We start from the raw sequence: 22,243 nt of genomic DNA on the forward strand, positions 1-22,243 counted from the left end.
GAGTGTGTTTCTTGGTCACTGCGCTGTAGGCAGGAAGTTTCTTCCAATTGCACGTGAAGACGAATGACCCCAGGGAGTGCTGGCCAGTCGGGCCATGGAGCGTGGTGCTCGCTCTGCCGTCTGAACGCCAGTGCTGTGAGTGAGCTGAGCGTCCCTTCCTGGGGACTGAGATCCAGGCGAAGGGTCCCGGGAAAGGGCACAGGAGGTGGAATGAAAACCAAGGTTTGCTGTTGAGGCAACCACAGAGGAAGAGCAAACTTATCTGCGAAAGGAAGCAAAATCGAGAAATAGCGTCTTTTCCCCTGCATTGGTTTTCATGTTTCTTTCTAGAGTATACTGCGGGAGAAAATGCAATTTCGTTTCCCTTACACCTTCCCCCCGCCGCAAATCGACTACACATCCTAGCCCTGCAAGTAAATAACCTCACAAAGAAAGGGTTGTAGACTTCTCAGCCTCCTGCAGGCTCAGCCACGTTCTCAAAGTCCTTTTGTGTCCTGTGGTGATTTCTGTGAAGTCAGTGAGGGCTGCAGCTGGTCAGGAGCTCCATGGGGGACCCAGAAGAACAGCAGCTGGACCGAGTTAGCCTCCAGAGAGTGGGCTAGTTCTGGAAAGCTCCATCATTGTTCCATTTCTTTTATGAAGAATGTACTTGGAACAGATTTTTACTTAATGAAATTTCAAGTCCTCTTTGGCTATCAAAACAACCAACCCTTTCTACATTTCACTTTGTGGGTTTCTTGCTAACCCCTATGTCCTCTTTTTTTTTTTTTTTTTTCTTTGCGGTACACGGGCCTCTCACTGTTGTGGCCTCTCCCGTTGCAGAGCACAGGCTCCGGACGCGCAGGCTCAGCGGCCATGGCTCACGGGCCCAGCCGCTCCGCGGCATGTGGGATCTTCCCGGACCGGGGCACGAACCCGTGTCCCCTTCATTGGCAGGCAGACTCTTAACCACTGCGCCACCAGGGAAGCCCACCCCTATGTCCTCTTATCCAGCATAACATTCTGAAAACGTGGACAGTGAGTTGAGAATTGATGGGTTGGTTTCCTCCCTGTGTTAGGTTCTTTAAGCATCCTCCATGGACTCTGTTACGTGACTGTCACTGGCTTACATGTCCGTCGTGTCTCCTTAAAAATTTCTGGCTGCTGTCCTAACCCATTAGGCTAAAAAGATTCCTGGATATTTGCTTGCTGTTATTATTGTCAACAGGGGAACGGTGTGTTGGGATTTGTCTTGACTGGACCCATTTTACAGATGAGAAAAGTGAGGCTGGGGATTAATGTCTTGCAGGTGGGTGGTGCATCGGCACTACAGCAAATGCTTCAGTACAGCAAAAGGTGAAGAGCTGCCGGTGAGGCATGAGTGCTTTTAATGACACTATTCTTTTTGGTTTGCCCTTATAGGGCGTCCCAAGGAAGAGAATCATTGTTTTGGCAAACAAACCAGGCCCAGAACCTGATCGTGCTGAATGTCATATGCTGACAGCTCTTGGAATCTACCCTTTGGCTTAGCTTTGAACCCAGAGGTTCATCTTACCCAGGAAAAGAGTGAGTTATTTGCTTTCTTAATGTTATAACACTGACATGGATAATCCTGAATTTGTGGAGCATAAAAGAGAGGTGAGCAAAAGATAAGAGAACCAGGAGATTTAAACAGTAAGCTAAAAACAGAACAGAACAAAACAAAAAACGGCCACTGCTAGCAGAGACGGAATTCCGAGGTAGTTGTGCACATCTGAAGACTGGTCTTGCTTCTTTCTGGGAGTGATGAAGTGGTACTTAAATCAATCAGAGAAGAATGCCAGGTGGCCTGTACATGTAGGTCTAGCCTTGCAGGTTCTCTAGCCAGATGTCGTTATGGAGTCAGAGAAGGGCAGAACCGGAAGGACGGACCTAGTGAGCCCTGTGTTTCCATATCCTTTTGGGTAAGGAATGTGAGGCTCCCATCGGTGAAGGGCTGCCTGAGCCTGATCTTCCACTAGGGGGTGAGAGATGCTGGCAGCCGTCTCTGCCTCTGTGTGGAACCATGGTTCTCCACTTCTGTCTGCAACAAGATTCCAGAGTTTCTAAAACCTGAGCCATGAAACGTGGGTCTTGTCCCCCATCTCAGCCTCCCAGGGTAAAGCTAAACAGGCACTCCTGCTTTTGAGGTCTAACCATGTGACTTTGTTCCTTTCAGATGGCTTATGTGAAGATGAGATGGATTTATATTTCCCTGGTGGTCCTGGGAGCCCTTTGTCTGTATTTTAGCCTGGATGGTCTGAGTCCTTTTAAAGGCGAACCATTGGTTTTCAAGAACGAAGGTGGGAGCTTCCTTCAGCTCCCAGATATAGACTGCAGGCAGGACCCCCCCTTCCTTGTCCTGCTGGTTACTTCATCCCACGAGCAGATGTTTGCCCGCTCGGTCATCCGGAACACGTGGGGGAGAGAAAAGATCGTGAGGGGAAAACGAATAAAAACATTCTTCCTCCTGGGAACCACCCCCAGTAAAGGCATGTCGAGGGCCGTGTCCCAGGAGAGCCAGCAATATCACGATATTATCCAGAAGGACTTCGTGGATGTTTATTCCAATCTGACTCTAAAGACCATGATGGGTATGGAGTGGATCTACCGTTTTTGTCCGCAGGCATCTTTCGTGATGAAAACAGACTCTGACATGTTTGTCAACATCTACTATCTGACTGAACTGCTCCTGAAGAAAAACAGAACAACTCGGTTTTTCACCGGCTACTTAAAACTAAACGAATACCCAATCAGGAAAAGGTATAATAAGTGGTTTGTTAGTAAATTCGAATATCCGTGGGACAAGTACCCGCCCTTTTGCTCCGGTGTTGGCTATGTTTTCTCCAGCGATGTGGCGGGCCAGGTGTACAACGTGGCTGAAAGTGTCCCATTCATTAAACTGGAAGATGTCTTTGTGGGGCTCTGCCTGGAAAAACTGCAAATCACACTGGAGGAGCTTCACTCCAAGCAGACTTTCTTCCCCAATGGGTTACCCTTCACCATATGCCGTTACAAGAAGATCGTGGCCTGCCATCACATCGAGCCTCACAATATCCTGCTGTATTGGCAGGCTCTGGAAAATTCCCTGGAGGAAGAGTGTCCAGATATCTGAAGGGAGCCCAGCGGCACATCTGGACACACAGCAGACAGCCCGCGGTGATGGTGTTTGAAAGATCTTGGATGGCACGGCTGAGACTCCTGGGGTAGGGAGGGAGCAAGGAAGGAAGAGGCCGAAGAGTGAGGGTGATATCCTGAAGGCTTCCCGATCTAAACCTGAACGCCACCGCGGACGAATCCCCATCTGGTGCCCTGAGCCATCACAAATACTCTCTCTTGAGTACCTACCCTGTTGCACTAAGTGATGTATGCCTGCATTTTCTCATGTCCGGGGTCAGCATCTATACGGAGTGGTGGGTGTTAGCACCCCATCTCACACACAAGGAAACAGCAGCTTAGAGAAGCATGCGGGCCTGTCCCAAGGATTACAGCCAGCACACACTGGAGCAGGGATGAGAGCCCACCTCTCAGTACACCCCTGCGTGCTGCCTCTTGGCAGAGGACGGTGGTGTGGGAGGCTCCGAGGGAAGCCTTGCTGCTGGCATCTGTCAGTCCCTTGCTCGAGTCCCCTCCTCCTCAAATCCCATTCCTGTGCCTTTTAGTGCAGAGACTGGGGTGAACCAATGCACCCCCAGTTCCCTTTGTTCACTGCAGTGGGTCTGGCTGGCCTGAGACCGTGTTAGCAGCTTGGCCCTCAACTCACTGCAAAAAACGTGCCAGAAGACACCTCCACAGTGGCTGCAGCTCAGCCCCCCAGAGACACCCAGCTCGAGACAGCAATCAGCCTTTCAAGATTTGGCTCAGAAATCGCTGTGAAGCTTGGCCCACTGTAGAGACTCGCTGGCCACTCTGCTGAGCGCGCGACCCCGAGAGCATGGCATTTCTTCCCAGCCATCTGCGGCAACCCCGCCTGTCAGCTCCACGTGCCCTTGGTCTGCACGTCAGGTCTCCAAGTGCAAACCGGAAGGCAGCTGGATGCAAGGCTTCGTCTGTGAAGGATGCTGGGAGCTTTGCTGGGAATTTGGGTGGATTTAACTCAAGACACTCTTAAGAACCCCCTGGGACTCTGAGCACTGAACTGAGTCCTGGTCAAGGGAGCGTCTTCCTGGGTCCGTTTCCTAAATCAGATCCTAGCTCAGCTTCTTTGAACTTCTCAGATGGCCAAGGAACAGCTGAGTTTTGTGGTGTGGAGTTAAACCTTCAATATTCTTCTGGTGGTTTGGAAGAGCCTGTTCTGCAGGGTTGGGTGGCAATGAAGCACTTTTTTTTTTTGGCCAGGGTCTTTGCCCGTTCAGTCACTGTCACATGACACGCAAAGCTATTTTGCTCGCGATCATCGAGATGAACGGTTCTTACTTTCTACTTTACGGAACTGGATGTTAGCAGCCTGCAAAGCCGAGACCTCACGTGGCTGTGAAACTTACAAAAGCTGGGTGAACCTCTTACCTGAACTCAGAAAGAGATGTTCGCTGCAAAATGGTCACGGCCGTGTTAGATTGCAAACTGGCATCTTATTTTGCACAGTGTTTCTCGTATCTGGATGGGGCTGCTTCTTGCAGATGTGTTTTCTTATCCTGGCTGCTCTGAACGTGCTGGGTCACGTTCAGAGAAGCCACCTCCTCAGGTGGGAAATCAGGGACTGAACTTGTTTTTCTGAAGCCCAGATTTTGCCAGGGTGGGTCCCTCGGTCCTGTAGGATGGGCTGCCTCTCAACGGTGGGCTTTGAGGGTGAAGGAGTTTGTCTGTGCTTAGAATCACAGAACCAGCCCTTGTCTGGTGCGCGTGTCCAGGTGGCCACCAGGCTGGGTGGGTGAGTGTGGCTGACTCAGGATCTGGTCTTCTCAGCATCCACCCGGAAGCCCTCGGCCGTAGGAGTCCATGAGCACAGGCTCAGCTCCACCGAGAGCCGCTCTGTGTTCTTGAAGGACTTTCTGCAAAACACATTCGGCCCCCTGCACCCCTCGCCGACTCTATTTCTTTATGTAGTCAAGACTTTTTCTTCTCGAGGGAAAAAATATGTTTCGTGACTGTAGACCTTGAAGGGACCACAGAGCTCATTCGGTCCTGCCATTACGTAGGATGAAAATAAAGCTCGAAGAGACCCAGAGGCTTGCCCAAGACTTTGCCCGAGACTTCACAGCTTGTTTGTTGTGGAATGCGGGTTCCAGCCAGAGCTGTATTCCATGATGCCGTCTTGCCTGGGTGAGAGTAAGAAACTGTGAATTAGGAGGCGAAGCGACGCTTTTCCAGTAACACCCAAAGCGAGTTTCATAATGGGATCGGAGAGGAGCCCGGCTGGCGATGCAGTGGCTTCACTCACAGGCACCCAGGGACGAATGATGCTGATGGCAAAGGCTCTTTGCTAGGCACTGAGATAAGGGCTTTCAAAGTATTACCTCCTTAGATGCGCACAACCACTCCAGTGGGGAGGTGACTGCCCACTTCCTTGCTTTACAGATGAGGAAACCGAGGCAGAGACAGAGCATGAACAGCTAGTTCAAGCTTATATAGCTGAAAAGCAGCAACAATAGAATGTGAACCCAAGCTCTTGGGGGCACGATGCGTGCTGGGTACACTCAGCGCTGCGGCCCCTAGGCGGTCAGCGGGCCCCAGGGATGCGGTCAGTGTGCAGAGGGATGCAGGTGCCCGCTGCCTTGGCTGCTCAGGTTGTACATCTGGCCCGTCATCAGTCTCTCCGCATCACGCACACCCACCCTCCAGGATCTGAACCCCGAATCCTCCTCTCTGCTGGGCTCTCACAGAGCCAGCCTCTCCACTTTTGGGCTTGATTCCCAGCTCTTCTTACCTCAGCAAGAGCAAGACCCCTGCCTAGGCCTCACTCTCACTCTCACGCTCCATCTCCCCTCTGCCGGCTCAGCCCTCACGTGCCCAGATGTGCTGTCATTTCCCATCTTCCAAACCATCATAAAACCCTTCCCCTTCACTGCCCCACCTCTCCCTTTGCTGTTCAGCCCCACAAGAGCGTGTTCCATATTTGTCTCCTTTTCTACCTGAAATCCCCTCTCATCAGACTCTGGTGCCTGACTCCACCAGATGGTTCTTTCCAACGTCACTGATGACCCGAGATGCAGGATCCAAGGTCTGGTCTCTGTCCTCATCGTGCCGCCTGGACTGCGGGTCTTGCCCGCTTCCAGGACGCTGGGTGCTTTGTGTTCTCCTCCTCGCGGGTCGCTTCTTTGCTTGTTCCATCTCCTCGCTGTGCCTTGGCCTCCTTTCTTCCCTGGTTGTACTCTGGTGGTCTCATCCAGCCCCACGGTTTAAAACATCCTCTCTCGTGTTGAGGACGCCCGTTTATCTCCAGCCCGGAATCCTCTCTCACTTTTCAGTCTCACATGTCCCACTGTCTGCTTAACATCCCATAGTGAGCAAATCCGAGACTGAAGTCGGGATGAACCCCTCCCTCCACTCCTAACCCGCACCACCTGCAGCCTTCACTACCTCAGGTAATGGCCCTTCCATCCTTTGGTGGCTCAAGTCAAACACTTCGGAGCCATCTGTGACTCCTCTCTCTCAGCCGGTATGTCAGGAGAGAGACCATCATTTTATATCCAGAAGCCAATCACTGGCCCTCACTGTGCTATGGCCACCCTGTCCAAGCCCCCGTCACCTCGCACCTGCGTTCTGGCAGTAGCTTCTACCTCGTCTCTCCACCTCCATCGCTGCATCCCCTTGGTCTGTTTCCTAGGCAGCATCCAGACTACTCCTTTAAAAATATGGACCAGAGCATCTTACGTCTCTGCTCCACACCCTCCAGTGATGTCCCATCTCTGAGAAAAGCCACATCTTTAATATCATTGTCTGCCTCTGTTATTCTCTAACCTCATCCCTTCCTACCCTCCCCTCACTCACTCTGGCCTCCCTGAAAGGAGATACTATTCCAGCAGCACAAGCCTCCTTGCTCTTCCTGGAACATCCAGGCACCCTCTATCTTCCTCAGGGCCTTTGCACGGGCTGATCCCTCTGCCAGGCTCGCCCTTTCCTTAGACAGTCTCATGGCCCATTCCTTTGCTTTCTTCACATCTTTGGCCATATATCCCCTTCTTAATGAGGCTCATCCTGATTACTTTCTTTGGAATTGCAACTCAACCCACCCCCTGTCCCCTTGCCTTGTTATATCGTTTCCATTGCACTTATCAATTTCTAACAGAGTATACAATATCTATTTATTATCGTGTGGCTATTTTGTTAATGTTTATAGTTCAGCCCACTTGAGCAAAAGCTTCGTGCAGGAATGGGTCTTTGTTTTCTCCACTGATGAACCTCAAATTCATAGCACAGTTTCTGGTACATAGTAGATGCTCAAGAAATATTTGTCGATTGGATGTGAGATGACCTTTATGGAAGGTGGTTTTAGAGGGGAAGTGATGAACCTTGACTAAAATGTGAAGGATTTCTGACATGTAGCCAACACTATGGGTCCAACGTATGGTTCCAGTATCAATCAGTAAATGGGATGCTGAAATCCTGTTTTTACTGAAAACTGGGACCTGAAAACCTAGAAATGCTGTATGACAGTGCTTCTTGACCTCACATCCCCCTTTTTCTAGAATGGAAAACCTCCCACCTTGAGAAGTAGACAGAATCCTATAATGTACTCAGGGTGCCTGTCCCCCAGTCCTACCCACCCCCAGCCCCTGCCATGGCCAATCTTATCTCATCTACAACCTCCTTCTGTTTTCATGATTATAAAATTTTGGATCTTTTCCTCAACCGTATGCAACTTTTAGTCTCAGGAGAAGGACAGCAATAAAACACATTGTTACGAAATAGACCTCATTTCTAAAGATGATGACAACTGCAATAAAGGGTAAAAAGATAGTTTCAGGTGAAGGTACAATTGCTGTGCTTCCAAACTTCAAGAGGTTTTAGAGCTCTGGTCCCATCCCTTTAGTTTATGTGTGAAAACCAAGATTTGCAGAATTTGAGCTTCAGGTCAGCACTCAGAGGGACGCTGACCCTCAGCCTGATGCTACACCCATGGTGCTGTACTGCCTCTTTCTGTCTTATGTACCTAATTCCTATTTGTCTTAAAACACACCATTGTAGCCACATCACACTCTGTGTAAAAAGGGAGGGAGGAAAAATCCAAACAAACAAAACCTGTTAGACCTCCTTTCCTTGAGTTCCCGACTAGCGTCTGCTCTTGGACACCCCTCCCAGGTGCATCTAAAAGGCACATCGAAACCACATCTTCACCCTTCCGACCCCAGCCCTGTCTTCCCCCAGTGTTTCGGGTTGCAGGAAATGTTGTCACTGTCCATTTGCCTATTCAGTTCTTCGACTTTTCCTCTGCCTTGCTGCGGCCCTGCCGTACCTGATGGTTGCCGATTCCCATGGATTTGGCCTCTTCTCTCCACATCCATCGTTGCAGCCTCAGTCCAGGACACCATCTTGGATCAGCTGGTCTCAGGCAACATGTTTTTAACTGGTCTCAGATCTGATCATGTTGCCTTCCAACCTCTCCTCCACTTTACACCCAGAATAATTAAAAAAAATTATTGAAGTATAGTTGATTTACAATGTTGTGTTAGTTTCAGGTGTACAGCAAAGTGATTCAGTTATACGTACATGTATATAAATCTATTCCTTTTCAGGTTCTTTTCCATTATAGGTTATTATAAGATATTGAATGTAGTTCCCAGTGCTATACAGTAGGTCCTTGTTGTTCAACTGTTTTATTTATAATGGTGTATATCTGCTAATCCCAAACTCCTAATTTATCCCTCCTCTCCCACTTTTTGGGCAACCATAAGTTTATCTTCTATATCTGTGAGTCTATTTCTGTTTTATAAATAAGTTCATTTGTATCATTTTTTTAAGATTCCACATATAAGCGATATCGTATGCTATTTGATTTTTTTCTGTCTGACTTACTTCACTTAGTATAATAATCTCTAGGTCCATCCATATTGCTGCAAACAGAGTAATTTTTTTAAAAAACGTGGATCTGATTAGGAAACTCAGAGACCCAGGGAAGCTGAGTGATTGCCCTGGGGGAATTCTGTCCTCCTGTCCATGAGCCAGGAGCTGTTTCAGAAGTCAGACTGATGATGCCAGCTACTTCTGGGCACCCCAGCACTGCTCCAGTGATCTCCACATGCTGGCATGAAGTGCTAAAATGTACTTTTAGGACAAACTGAATTAATTTTCATGTGAGTTTTTTGATCCTCTTGAAAGTGGTTGCTCTGGGGTTGGGCTGCCTGGGTTTGAATTTTACTTTCCTCCCTCACTCCATAAGCAAGTTACTTATCTTTACCTCATTTATTTATTTATTTTACACCTTTATTGGAGTATAATTGCTTTACAATGGTGTGTTAGTTTCTGCTTTACAACAAATTGAATCAGTTATATATATACATATGTTCCCATATCTCTTCCCTCTTGCTTCTCCCTCCCTCCCACCCTCCCTGTCCCACCCCTCTAGGTGGTCACAAAGCACTGAGCTGATCTCCCTGTGCTATGCGGCTGCTTCCCACTAGCTATCTATTTTACGTTTGGTAGTGTATATATGTCCATGCCATTCTCTCGCTTTGTCACAGCTCACCCTTCCCCCTCTCCATATCCTCAAGTCCATTCTGTAGTAGGTCTGTGTCTTTATTCCCATCTTACCCCTAGGTTCTTCATGACCATTTTTTTCCCTTAAATTCCATATATATGTGTTAGCATACTGTATTTGTCTTTCTCTTTCTGACTTACTTCACTCTGTATGACAGACTCTAGGTCCATCTACCTCATTACAAATAGCTCAATTTCGTTTCTTTTTATGGCTGAGTAATATTCCATTGTATATATGTGCCACATCTTCTTTATCCATTCATCCGATGATGGACACTTAGGTTGTTTCCATCTCCTGGCTATTGTAAATAGAGCTGCAATGAACATTGTGGTACATGACTCTTTTTGAATTATGGTTTTCTCAGGGTATATGCCCAGGAGTGGGATTGCTGGGTCATATGGTAGTTCTATTTGTAGTTTTTTAAGGAACCTCCATACTGTTCTCCATAGTGGCTGTACCAATTTATATCCCCACCATCAGTGCAAGAGTGTTCCATTTTCTCCACACCCTCTCCAGCATTTATTGTTTCTAGATTTTTTGATGATGGCCATTCTGACTGGTGTGAGATGATATCTCATTGCAGTTTTGATTTGCATTTCTCTAATGATTAATGATGTTGAGCACTCTTTCATGTGTTTGTTGGCAATCTGTATATCTTCTTTGGAGAAATGTCTATTTAGGTCTTCTGCCCATTTTTTGATTGAGTTGTTTGTTTTTTTGTTATTGAGCTGCATGAGCTGCTTGTAAATTTTGGAGATTAATCCTTTGTCAGTTACTTCATTTGCAAATATTTTCTTCCATTCTGAAGGTTGTCTTTTCATCTTGTTTATGGCTTCCTTTGCTGTGCAGAAGCTTTGAAGTTTCATTAGGTCCCATTTGTTTATTTTTGGTTTCATTTCCATTTCTCTAGGAGGTGGGTCAAAAAGGATCTTGCTGTGATTTATGTCATAGAGTGTACTGCCTCTATTTTCCTCTAAGAGTTTGATAGTTTCTGGCCTTACATTTAGGTCGTTAATCCATTTTGAGCTTATTTTTGTGTATGGTGTTAGGGAGTGATCTAATCTCATACTTTTACATGTACCTGTCCAGTTTTCCCAGCACCACTTATTGAAGAGGCTGTCCTTTCTCCGCTGTACATTCCTGCCTCCTTTATCAAAGATAAGGTGACCATATGTGCGTGGGTTTATCTCTGGGCTTTCTATCCTGTTCCATTGATCTTTCTGTTTTTGTGCCAGTACCATACTGTCTTGATTACTGTAGCTTTGTAGTATAGTCTGAACTGAGGGAGCTTGATTCCTCCAGCTCCAGTTTTTTGTTCTCATGATTGCTTTGGCTATTCGGGGTCTTTTGTGTTTCCATACACATTGTGAAATTTTTTGTTCTAGTTCTGTGAAAAATGCCAGTGGTAGTTTGATAGGGATTGCATTGAATCTGTAGATTGCTTTGGGTAGTAGAGTCATTTTCTCAATGTTGATTCTTCCAATCCAAGAACATGGTATATCTCTCCATCTATTTGTATCATCTTTAATTTCTTTCATCAGTATCTTATAATTTTCTGCATAACTACAGGCCAATATCACTGATGAACATAGATACAAAAATCCTCAACAAAATACTAGCAAACAGAATCCAACAGCACATTAAAAGGATCATACACCATGATCAAGTGGGGTTTATTCCAGGAATGCAAGGATTCTTCAATATATGCAAATCAATCAATGTGGTACACCATATTAACAAATTGAAGGTGAAAAACCATATGATCATCTCAAGAGATGCAGAGAAAGTTTTTGATAAAATTCAACACCCATTTATGATAAAAGCCCTACAGAATGTAGGCATAGAGGGAACTTTCCTCAACATAATAAAGGCCATATATGACAAACCCACAGCCAACATTGTTCTCAATGGTGAAAAACTGAAAGCATTTCCCCTTAAGATCAGGAACAAGGCAAGGTTGCCCACTCTCACCACTCTTATTCAACATAGTTTTGGAAGTTTTAGCCACTGCAATCAGATAAGAAAAGGAAATAAAAGGAATCCAAATCGGAAAAGAAGAAGTAAAGCTGTCACTGTTTGCAGATGACATGATACTATACATAGAGAATCCTAAAGATGCTACCAGAAAACTACTAGAGCTAATCAACGAATTTGGTAAAGTAGCAGGATACAAAATTAATACACAGAAATCTCTGGCATTCCTATACACTAATGATGAAAAATCTGAAAGTGAAATCAAGAAAACACTCCCATTTACCATTACCTCATTTATTTTCAACTGAAAAATGGGACAATAGTAGTTCCCAACTCACAGGGTTATTGTGTTAGCTGAGACATTGTGTGTAAATTGCTCAGTAATCTGGGTGCTTTTGAGATGGTCAGTGTTCAGGCTGTGAATTTTGGTGCATTTTTTAGTGATCCGTGGGCAAATCAAGAGATCTTCAGGGTGAGTCTTTAAGACTTTGTTTCAGCTCTTGTTTCTTTCTCTCCTTTTAATCTTCCCTGGCACTCTTGAAGAAGTTCTTCTATCCATTGCATTCTTCAACATCGCAGAGTACAGTGTTTCTAGACTCAGTTAATTCAGAAGGTACGACAACCTGAACAGGTAAAAAACAGATGGAGCCGGAGGTGCCATAGAGATTATATGCAGTTTAAAAAACAGCCTTCTTTTTCCAGATGAGAGAACCAAGACTCAGGAAAATGGAGTGACTTTGCTAAGTCCTTCAATTAGCGGCATCTCCAAGATCAGTAACCAGCATCAGAGAGCTCATGTCAGCCATTCATTCTTCTATTTATTCACCCCTTGGGAAAATATGCTCAGTGCTTTTTACAAGGCACCAGGAATGAGAGTCAAGCTCAGGTTCACGGCCAGCCATCTGTTCTGCAAACAGAGCGTTAGCTGGGTAAACACACAGTGTCAAGAAGATGAAGGGGTGTCTGTTCTCTGGACAACTGAAAGAAGAAGCGTTTGTTTAGTGCCTTCTCAGTTGACAGACATCATAAGCCTCTTCCATACCTGCTGTGTCCTCGGTTCCTCACAGTAGCTATTCTTATTATAAACAACACCCTGGTTTTGAGCTGAGGTTCAGAGTGGCTTACTGACCTGCCAGGGAGGCTCAGATGTGGCAGAGACCATCCGCCCCCTTAGCCTTCAATACCTCCCCCTTCACCAGGGCATGGTTGGTGAGCCCTCCCACGGTGCTTAAGGACCGGCAAAGCCGCCTGAGTCTCATGGGAAGCTCAGGACGGGCCCCGCCCAACTGCCCAAGGGGTCTGCCATCTTGTCTTTGTTCCACGTGCCACCACTTCTTTTCCAAGTGTTGACAGCATCTCTGTCTGCTCCTTCCCTGTCCTATGTGACCTTCTGGGACTTGGCCCTTTGTCATCTATGGTGTCCCAGGAATCTCCTGTGTAGCTGGGTCGTCCAACCTGTCCTGTCCTGGCCAGCCCCATCTTGAGTTCACTCAAGTCTGCATCTGACGGCTTGAACAAGTGTCTGGCTTCAGAACACGAACCCCTCCAGGCCAGTCCAGCCCACTTTTCACCTCTCTTTACCTGAAGCCCTTGCAAAACAAGCTGTCTCTCCAAAGAGTGTGGGTTCAACACTCCAGGCATTGGCTTCTATCAGCGTGCATGCATGTGTGCATGTGTGTGTGTATGTGTGTGTAAAGGTGTGATCTGAGGCTCGAAATAGAGGCTCCATGCTCAGTGGCAGCCGGTTTTTGTATGTTATCTGCCCTCGCCAAGTCTGTGAAGGGCAATAAGTAGAGCGAGGTGATGTTTGCCCACGTGGGATGTGAGGACCAGGTGCCCCCAGTGTTCTCAGCCCTGGCCGTGACGGTGTGGAGTCTGAGAGGTGTCCCTTGTCACCTATCACACAGCAAGTATGTGCCACATGCCGTGCTTGGTGTGGTGGAAACCCGGGCTGCAGGAATGGTCTGCAGTCGCCTGGGTCAGAGATTTTCCTGAGCTCCACCTTTCAGGCAGGATACTTAGAAAAAGTGAAAGAAAGTGAAAGAGATCAAACAGCCTCTTGAATTTGGATGCATTTCTTAGAAGCAAGGACTGTGCCCACACTACTATTTAGAGTGGTCTGCTCCACCCACTGAGCCCTGATACACCAGCTAAAGGGAAAAGGCCGGGTCTGGGTGCTTCTCCTGGGCTCTCCAGGCTGAGCGTCTATGGCTCTACAAGAGATTAAATAATTAACAAGCCTGCTTGTACACAACAGCTGCTGTGCCTCCTTATTTTAAAAATAGACGGGATGTTTACCTCTTCTCCACATCTCCTGTTTGGAAGTATTTGTTTTCTCATTTTTTTAAGAATTCATTTTTGGCATTTGTCATATCAGGACTGACATTTTAGCAATTTCCCAAGTGATTGTCAGATTCTCCCAGGCTTCTCTTCCCTCTGTCCAGTCCCCTGCCTGGTGGGGAGGAGATGCTTAATAAACTAGTTGTTGGGTTAGGTGTCCAAGCAGAATGGTGGGGTGGAGTAGAAGATAAAGGGAACCGCAGGCCCCTTCAAGCACCCATCCCTGAAGCCTCTTTTCTAGATTGTTGTTGCCACTCACTTTTATGTCTGTTTGGTTCTACATGATCCAGAAATCCGTATGTGAACTTGGGCTGAGGTGTATTAGAGATAAGCTCTCAAGGAGGTGTCTGGGAGGTAAAATATGCTTCCATTCTCTGTTTTGAATTTGATGGAAGGATTTGTAGCTTGTGGGAACTTAGAAGCATGAGTTCCTCTATTTTCCTGCTTTTCAAATATGACTCTGAGGAAAAGCCCTTTGCTCTCAGATTGGACACTGAGTGGTGAAGCTCCCCGCCCCCCATGTGGGACAAAGAGCCGTGAAACCTGGGTGAGCCCAGGGGACAAGGAAGCGGGGTATGTCCTAGTGCCTGCCGGATGGAATAGGGACAGACCAAAAAACTAGCTTTTAATTAAATAAAAAAACCCAATTCTTCTCTTATCAGACATAATCAACCTTAAATATAAGTAGAAAAATGAATTCCATAGCCAAATGTAGCTTTTGGTGTCATAATGTGTCACCTTGTCTCTTTGTCCCACTACCTCTGTACTCTGGTTGAAGAAACCCGTGCCCAGTGCAGGCAGAGTTAAGGTCACCAGGGTGGCGTTTACCCGGCCTGGCCCAGAGCTCCTGCCACACACATTCCGGGGGAGTTAATGCAAGGTCTTCAAGTCCTCAAATAGAGACAAACCAAAGAAGTAGTGATACTCTTAGTTAAATTCTGCTTTGGAATATATCAGATGCCGGGGGCGGGTGGGGATTGATTTATGTTCCAGCTGGTCAAATAAGACATCAAGAAAAATCCAGCGTGACTGGAAATTACTTAATGCCAACCGAGGACCCTTTGTGGTCAAATTTTGCTTGTCCTAAAAGACAAGAAATAAAAATAAAACTCTATACTACTGAATGATACCTGAAAATGTTGTCTCCCTGTATTTTAGGGGAATTTACTAGACTCTTAGGTCATCATATTTTGGGAGTAGGCATATGTATTTATGAAGTATTAAGAATGGTATTTATCTTTAATAAAAGTTAAATTATTATGATAGCAGAGTGCACTTAACTTGGTTCGTTCTCAGTTGTCAATGATGCAATAAACTTGTATTCTTCCTGAAAAGTCAGCAATGTAATATTTAAAGTGGACAATCTTCCTTTTTCCCCCCGATATTGATGTTTTTTATATTTATTTTGTTTGGGGAAAATATTTTAAAAATTCGACTTTGATTTTATATGTTTAGAAAAATATGCTGAACAACCTCGACACGCTTATCTTTGTAAGAGATGGGGATTTCTTGTTTCGTTTGGAGTTTGGAAGCAAAGAAATGGAGCTGTAACTCTTGCAGAGTCTTTCGGGTGCAGTGCCTGGGCGAGTGACAGGAGGTGAGGTATCCTGTTGGGAATCATAAGCCCAGGGTGTTATGAGGCAGCCATCCTTTGGAATTTTCTTTCTCTCAGGTATATTTATAATCTTTAAAAGCTACCATTTAAGTTTAAGAAATCAAGCCTTGTGAATTGATATGATTGTACCTTTAGAATCTTCCTGGTAACTCATCTCTGAGGTATAGCTTGGATCCTTGATCTTTCAAAGTTCATTTAAATGGAAATAAAATGATTGAAACAGATGTGTTTTTCTTTGCCTTGAGCATGTATTTGCCATGATTCCTGTGGTACCGCAGACCTGCAGGTCACTGTCCATCCATGCTTCCTGCAGGTGGCATTCCCAGCCCATCATAAACACAAAACAGAAGTTGGAGGAGGCTTCCCTGGTGGCGCAGTGGTTGAGAATCTGCCTGCCAATGCAGGGGACATGGGTTTGGGCCCTGGCCCGGGAAGATCCCACATGCCGCAGAGCAACTAGGCCCGTGAGCCACAACTACTGAGCCTGCGCGTCTGGAGCTTGTGCTCCGCAACAAGAGAGGCCGTGACAGTGAGAGGCCCGCACACCGCGATGAAGAGTGGCCCCCTCTCGCCGCAACTAGAGAAAGCCCTCGCACAGAAATGAAGACCCAACACAGCCATAATTAATTAATTAATTAATAAATTAAAAAAAGAAGTTGGAGGGATCAGGCAGGGGGTGCAGGGCTGTGTGTCAGGGGGTGTGGATGCCTGGAGATGGGCAGAGAAGGGGACATCTTCAAAGTGATGCTGAAAACTTGGCCTCTGTGCAGTGGTGCCGAATTGAATCTTGGAGAATTTTGGGTGAAGTAGAAAAGAATACCTTTATTGCTTTGCCAGGCAAAGGGGGACACAGTGGGCTTGTGCCCTGAAAAACTCTGTGTCCCAACCTGGGAGTATTTGGTGAGGAGTTTTATAGCAATGGTTCAAGGACAGGGGTGCTGATAAGAATCAGGGTGTGTGCAGGGCCTGCGCTCCTTTAATCTGGCCTCAGGTGGTCTTCATGAAGAGCTTCTCTGGTTCCTTTAATCTGGAAGGAAGAATGCTACATCTTCCATTTGTTGGGGGTTTTAGTTCTGTAAAGAGCTCAAAGCTATTGTTACGTGTATCCCTTGTGGTGGAACCAGGACCTGCCCCAAGGCTGCACTACTGTTTCTTGCCTGCTCCTCCCTTGTCTCTGCATCCCCTCCCTTCCCTGATGAGCAACTGTTTGAACCTGCCCTTTGGAACTCAGGGAAGGTAATGGAGGCTGGACAGAAAGACTCCCATGCCCAGGAGCCCCACAGGGTCCTGCTTGGGTTCAAAAGTGTGGGTGACCTTGCAGCCAGGCCTTTCCCTCCCTCCAGTGATGAAGTGGTCTTGTCCCTGGTCCCCTAAATGGCCTGACCTGCCTCACCTGCCGTTCCCCTCACAGACTCCACTCCCACTATTGTCTCTCTCCCCCATCTGCAGCTCCAGTCACCCCTCCCTTCTAGAACATTCCCATGACACACAAACCTGCTCTCACTTTCCACTCAAAGACAGCCCTCTAGACTTCCCTCCTTTTTCCAGTACTGTTCCCTTCCTCTATTTTTTAAGATTATAACATCTCCAAAGAACAGCCAACCGCCACCCATCCTCAGCTCCCGTTTTCTCCTCACCTGGCCACTGCACTGACAGTTCTGTTGGATGCACCAGTGCCCTCCACCTGACCAACACCAATGTCTTGCTGGAGCCCTTGGCCCCATCTGACACGGCTGAGCCCACCCTGCTCCCTTGGGCTCCCTCCCTGCTCCCTTGGGCTCCCCTCCCCTGTCTTCCAAGACCACATGCTCTGCTGTATTTCCTCTCACCTCACCTCTTGGCCTCTACTTCCTGGTCTCCTTTGCTGATTCCACGTTCACTCCCCAGCCTTGCCAGCCAGCATTTGGAGCACTCCAGGGCTGAAACTTCAGACCTCTTCTCTTCCTCGCCATTGACTCTCGCTTGGAGTCAAATGACCTCTTTCCATGTGTATTAGTCTGCTCCAGCTGCCGTAACAAAATACCACAGACCAGGAGGCTTAAACTACAGAAATGCATTTGCTTTCAGTTCTGGAAGCTGAAAGACCTAGATCAAGATGTTGGCAGGGTTGGTTCTTCTGAGGCCTCTTGGCTTGTAGACAACTGTCTTCTCCCTGTGTCCTTACGTGTTCTCTCCTTTGTATCCTATTGGATTAGGACCCACCCTGATGACCTCATTTTACCTTAAAGACCCTACCTCCAAAGAGCAGATAACCTTATCTTCTCCTATTGAATCAAGTTCTCTGCCAGTGACAGAGGCCATGGACCATGGGGGCTGCAGTCTGCACAGGGAGAGAGCATCTTTCCCAGCTTTTGTGGTTCCATACCTTCAAAGCTCTCTGACTGGTCTGCTTGTGTCACAGGCCCATACCTTGGGTCAATCCATGTTGCCAATGGTGGGGTTGGGGGCGGGGGAGGAGATCTGATGGGCCACACCTGAGTTGTGGCTCATTCTCGGGACCCTGCAGCCTTGAGGGGTCATAGGTAGTGACTAATACAGTCTAAGCAGAACCACATGGATTAGAGCCAGGGATACTTTGTCCTAAGGCAAGAATGCTACCTAGACCAAATAATAGAGGTTGTTTACCCTGAAGATTGTTAGGCAATGTGCCGAAACAAGAGGAATAAAGATGTAATGGAGACACGACAGAGTGGTGGGTGTGTGTCTGTCTCTGGGAGGAGATTCTGTCTTTCTCATACCCTTTTTTCAAAAAAAAGTTTATTTATTTATTTATTTATTTATTTAGTCTGTGCCAGGTCTTAGTTGCAGCATGCAGGATCTATTTTTTTTTTAAACACCTTTATTGGGGTATAATTGCTTTAAAATGGTGTGTTAGTTTCTGCTTTATAACAAAGTGAATCAGTTATACATATAAATATGTTCCCATATCTCTTCCCTCTTGCGTCTCCCTCCCTCCCACCCTCCCTATCCCACCCCTCCAGGCGGTCACAAAGCACGGACATGATCTCCCTGTGCTATGCAGCTGCTTCACACTAGCTATCTACCTTACGTTTGGTAGTGTATATATGTCCATGCCATTCTCTCGCTTTGTCACAGCTCACCCTTCCCCCTCTCCATATCCTCAAGTCCGTTCTCTAGTAGGTCTGTGTCTTTATTCCTGTCTTACCCCTAGGTTCTTCATGACATTTTTTCCCCCTAAATTCCATACATATGTGTTAGCATACGGTATTTGTCTTTCTCTTTCTGACTTACTTCACTCTGTATGACAGACTCTAGGTCTACCCACCTCATTACAAAGAGCTCAATTTCATTTCTTTTTATGGCTGAGTAATATTCCATTGTATATATGTGCCACATCTTCTTTATCCATTTATCCGATGATGGGCACTTAGGTTGTTTCCATCTCCTGGCTATTGTAAATAGAGCTGCAATGAACATTTTGGTACATGACTCTTTTTTGAATTATGGTTTTCTCAGGGTATATGCCCAGGAGTGGGATTGCTGGGTCATATGGTAGTTCTATTTGTAGTTTTTTAAGAAACCTCCATACTGTTCTCCATAGTGGCTGTACCAATTCACATTCCCAACAGCAGTGCAAGAGTGTTCCATTTTCTCCACGTCCTCTCCAACATTTATTGTTTCTAGATTTTTTGATGATGGCCATTCGGACTGGTGTGAGATGATATCTCATTGTAGTTTTGATTTGCATTTCTCTAATGATTAATGATGTTGAGTATTCTTTCATGTGTTTGTTGGCAGTCTGTATATCTTCCTTGGAGAAATGTCTATTTAGATTTTCTGCCCATTTTTGAATTGGGTTGTTTGTTTTTTTGTTATTGAGCTGCATGAGCTGCTTGTAAATTTTGGAAATTAATCCTTTGTCAGTTGCTTCATTTGCAAATATTTTCTCCCATTCTTTGGGTTGTCTTTTGGTCTTATTTATGGTTTCCTTTGCTGTGCAAAAGCTTTGAAGTTTCATTAGGTCCCATTTGTTTATTTTAGTTTTTATTTGCATTTCTCTAGGAGGTGGGTCAAAAAGGATCTTGCTGTGATTTATGTCATAGAGCGTTCTGCCTATGTTTTCCTCTAAGAGTTTGATAGTTTCTGGCCTTACATTTAGGTCTTTAATCCATTCTAGCTTATTTGTGTGTGTATGGAGTTAGGGAGTGATCTAGTCTCATACTTTTACATGTACCTGTCCAGTTTTCCCAGCACCACTTATTGAAGAGGCTGTCCTTTCTCCACTGTACATTCCTGCCTCCTTTATCAAAGATAAGGTGACCATATGTGCATGGGTTTTTCTCTGGGCTTTCTATCCTGTTCCATTGATCTATATTTCTTTTTTTGTGCCAGTACCATACTGTCTTGATTACTGTAGCTTTGTAGTTTAGTCTGAAGTCAGGGAGCCTGATTCTTCCAGCTCCTTTTTTTGTTCTCAAGATTGCTTTGGCTATTTGGGGTCTTTTGTGTTTCCATACACATTGTGAAATTTTTTGTTCTAGTTCTGTGAAAAATGCCAGTGGTAGTTTGATAGGGATTGCATTGAATCTGTAGATTGCTTTGGGTAGTAGAGTCATTTTCACAATGTTGATTCTTCCAGTCCAAGAACATGGTATATCTCTCCATCTATTTGTATCATCTTTAATTTCTTTCATCAGTGTCTTATAATTTTCTGCATACAGGTCTTTTGTCTCCATAGGTAGTTTATTCCTAGATATTTTATTCTTTTTGTTGCAGTGGTAAATAGGAGTGTTTTCTTGATTTCACTTTCAGATTTTTCATCATTAGTGTATAGGAATGCCAGAGATTTCTGTGCATCAATTTTGTATCCTGCTACTTTACCAAATTCATTGATTAGCCCTAATAGTTTTCTGGTAGCATCCTTAGGATTCTCTATGTATAGTATCATGTCATCTGCAAACAGTGGCAGTTTTACTTCTTCTTTTCCGATTTGGATTCCTTTTATTTCCTTTTCTTCTCTGATTGCTGTGGCTAAAACTTCCAAAACTATGTTGAATAAGAGTGGTGAGAGTGGGCAACCTTGTTTTGTTCCTGATCTTAGTGGAAATGCTTTCAGTTTCTCACCACTGAGGACGATGTTGGCTGTGGGTTTGTCATATATGGCCTTTTTTATGTTGAAGAAAGTTCCCTCTATGCCTACGTTCTGCAGGGTTTTTGTCATATATGGGTGTTGAATTTTTTCAAAAGCTTTGTCTGCATCTATTGAGATGATCATATGTTTTTTAAATCAATTTGTTAATATGGTGTATCACGTTGATTGATTTGCATATATTGAAGAATCCTTGCATTCCTGGAATAAATCCCACTTGATCATGGTGTATGATCCTTTTAATGTGCTGTTGGATTCTGTTTGCTAGTATTTTGTTGAGGATTTTTGTATCTATGTTCATCAGTGATATTGGCCTGTAGTTTTCTTTCTTTGTGACTTCCTTGTCTGGTTTTGGTATCAGGGTGATGGTGGCATCGTAGAATGAGTTTGGGAGTTTTTCTCCCTCTGCTACATTTTGGAAGATTTTGAGAAGGATAGGTGTTAGCTCTTCTCTAAATGTTTGATAGCATTCGCCTGTGAAGCCATCTGGTCCTGGGCTTTTGTTTGTTGGAAGATTTTTAATCACACTTTCAATTTCAGTGCTTGTGATTGGTTTGTTCATATTTTCTATTTCTTCCTGATTCAGTCTTGGCAGGTTGTGCTTTTCTAAGAATTTGTCCATTTCTTCCAGGTTGTCCATTTTATTGGCATAGAGTTGCTTGTAGTAATCTCTCATGATCTTTTGTATTTTTGCAGTGTCAGTTGTTACTTCTCTTTTTCATTTCTAATTCTATGGATTTGAGTCTTCTCCCTTTTTTTCTTGATGAGTCTGGCTAATGGTTTATCAATTTTGTTTATCTTCTCAAAGAATGAGCTTTTAGTTTTTTTGATCTTTGCTATTGTTTCCTTCATTTCTTTTTCATTTGTTTCTGATCTGATCTTCATGTTTTCTTTCCTTCTGCTAATTTTGGGGTTTTTTGTTCTTCTTTCTCTAATTGCTTTAGGTGCAGGGTTAGGTTGTTTATTCGAGATGTTTCCTGTTTCTTAAGGTAGGATTGTATTGCTATAAACTTCCCACTTAGAACTGCTTTTGCTGCACCCCATAGGTTTTGGGTCATCGTGTCTCCATTGTCATTTGTTTCTAGGTATTTTTTGATTTCCTCTTTGATTTCTTCAGTGATCACTTCGTTATTAAGTAGTGTACTGTTTAGCCTCCATGTGTTTGTATTTTTTACAGATCTTTTCCTGTAATTGATATCTAGTCTCATAGCATTGTGGTTGGAAAAGGTACTTATACGATTTCAATTTTCTTAAATTTACCAAGGCTTGATTTGTGACCCAAGATATGATGTATCCTGGAGAATGTTCCATGAGCACTTGAGAAAACTGTGTATATTATGTTGGTTTTGGATGGAATGTCCTATAAATATCAATTAAGTCCATCTTGTTTAATGTATCATTTAATGTATCATTTAAGTCTTGTGTTTCCTTATTTATTTTCATTTTGGATGATCTGGGGTGTTAAAGTCCCCTACTATGAATGTGTTACTGTCGATTTCGCCTTTTATGGCTGTTAATGTTTGACTTATGTATTGAGGTGCTTCTATGTTGGGAGCATAAATATTTACAA

At 45.1% G+C, this 22,243-nt stretch overlaps 1 protein-coding gene and 1 long non-coding RNA gene across 2 annotated transcripts in view; both read left to right on the top strand.

The window, feature by feature from the left end:
• Window positions 1–22,243, top strand: part of LOC141278624 (uncharacterized) — a 77,729-nt gene that overhangs the window by 39,479 nt on the left and 16,007 nt on the right. The gene's annotated exons all lie outside the window — the stretch shown is intronic.
• Window positions 2,171–15,781, top strand: B3GALT5 (beta-1,3-galactosyltransferase 5). Its single transcript, XM_033856093.2, has one exon. It carries the CDS (start codon window positions 2,177–2,179, stop codon window positions 3,110–3,112), a length of 936 nt encoding a protein of 311 aa, XP_033711984.1. The 5' UTR covers window positions 2,171–2,176; the 3' UTR covers window positions 3,113–15,781.

This window comes from Tursiops truncatus, chromosome 4, assembly GCF_011762595.2.
Source record: "Tursiops truncatus isolate mTurTru1 chromosome 4, mTurTru1.mat.Y, whole genome shotgun sequence".
NCBI classification, from domain to species: Eukaryota; Metazoa; Chordata; class Mammalia; order Artiodactyla; family Delphinidae; genus Tursiops; species Tursiops truncatus.

What these genes read in the sequence shown, in the direction of transcription:
- B3GALT5 (XM_033856093.2), top strand. Translation starts at nt 2,177, where the DNA reads ATGGCTTATGTGAAGATGAGATGGATTTATATTTCCCTGGTGGTCCTG.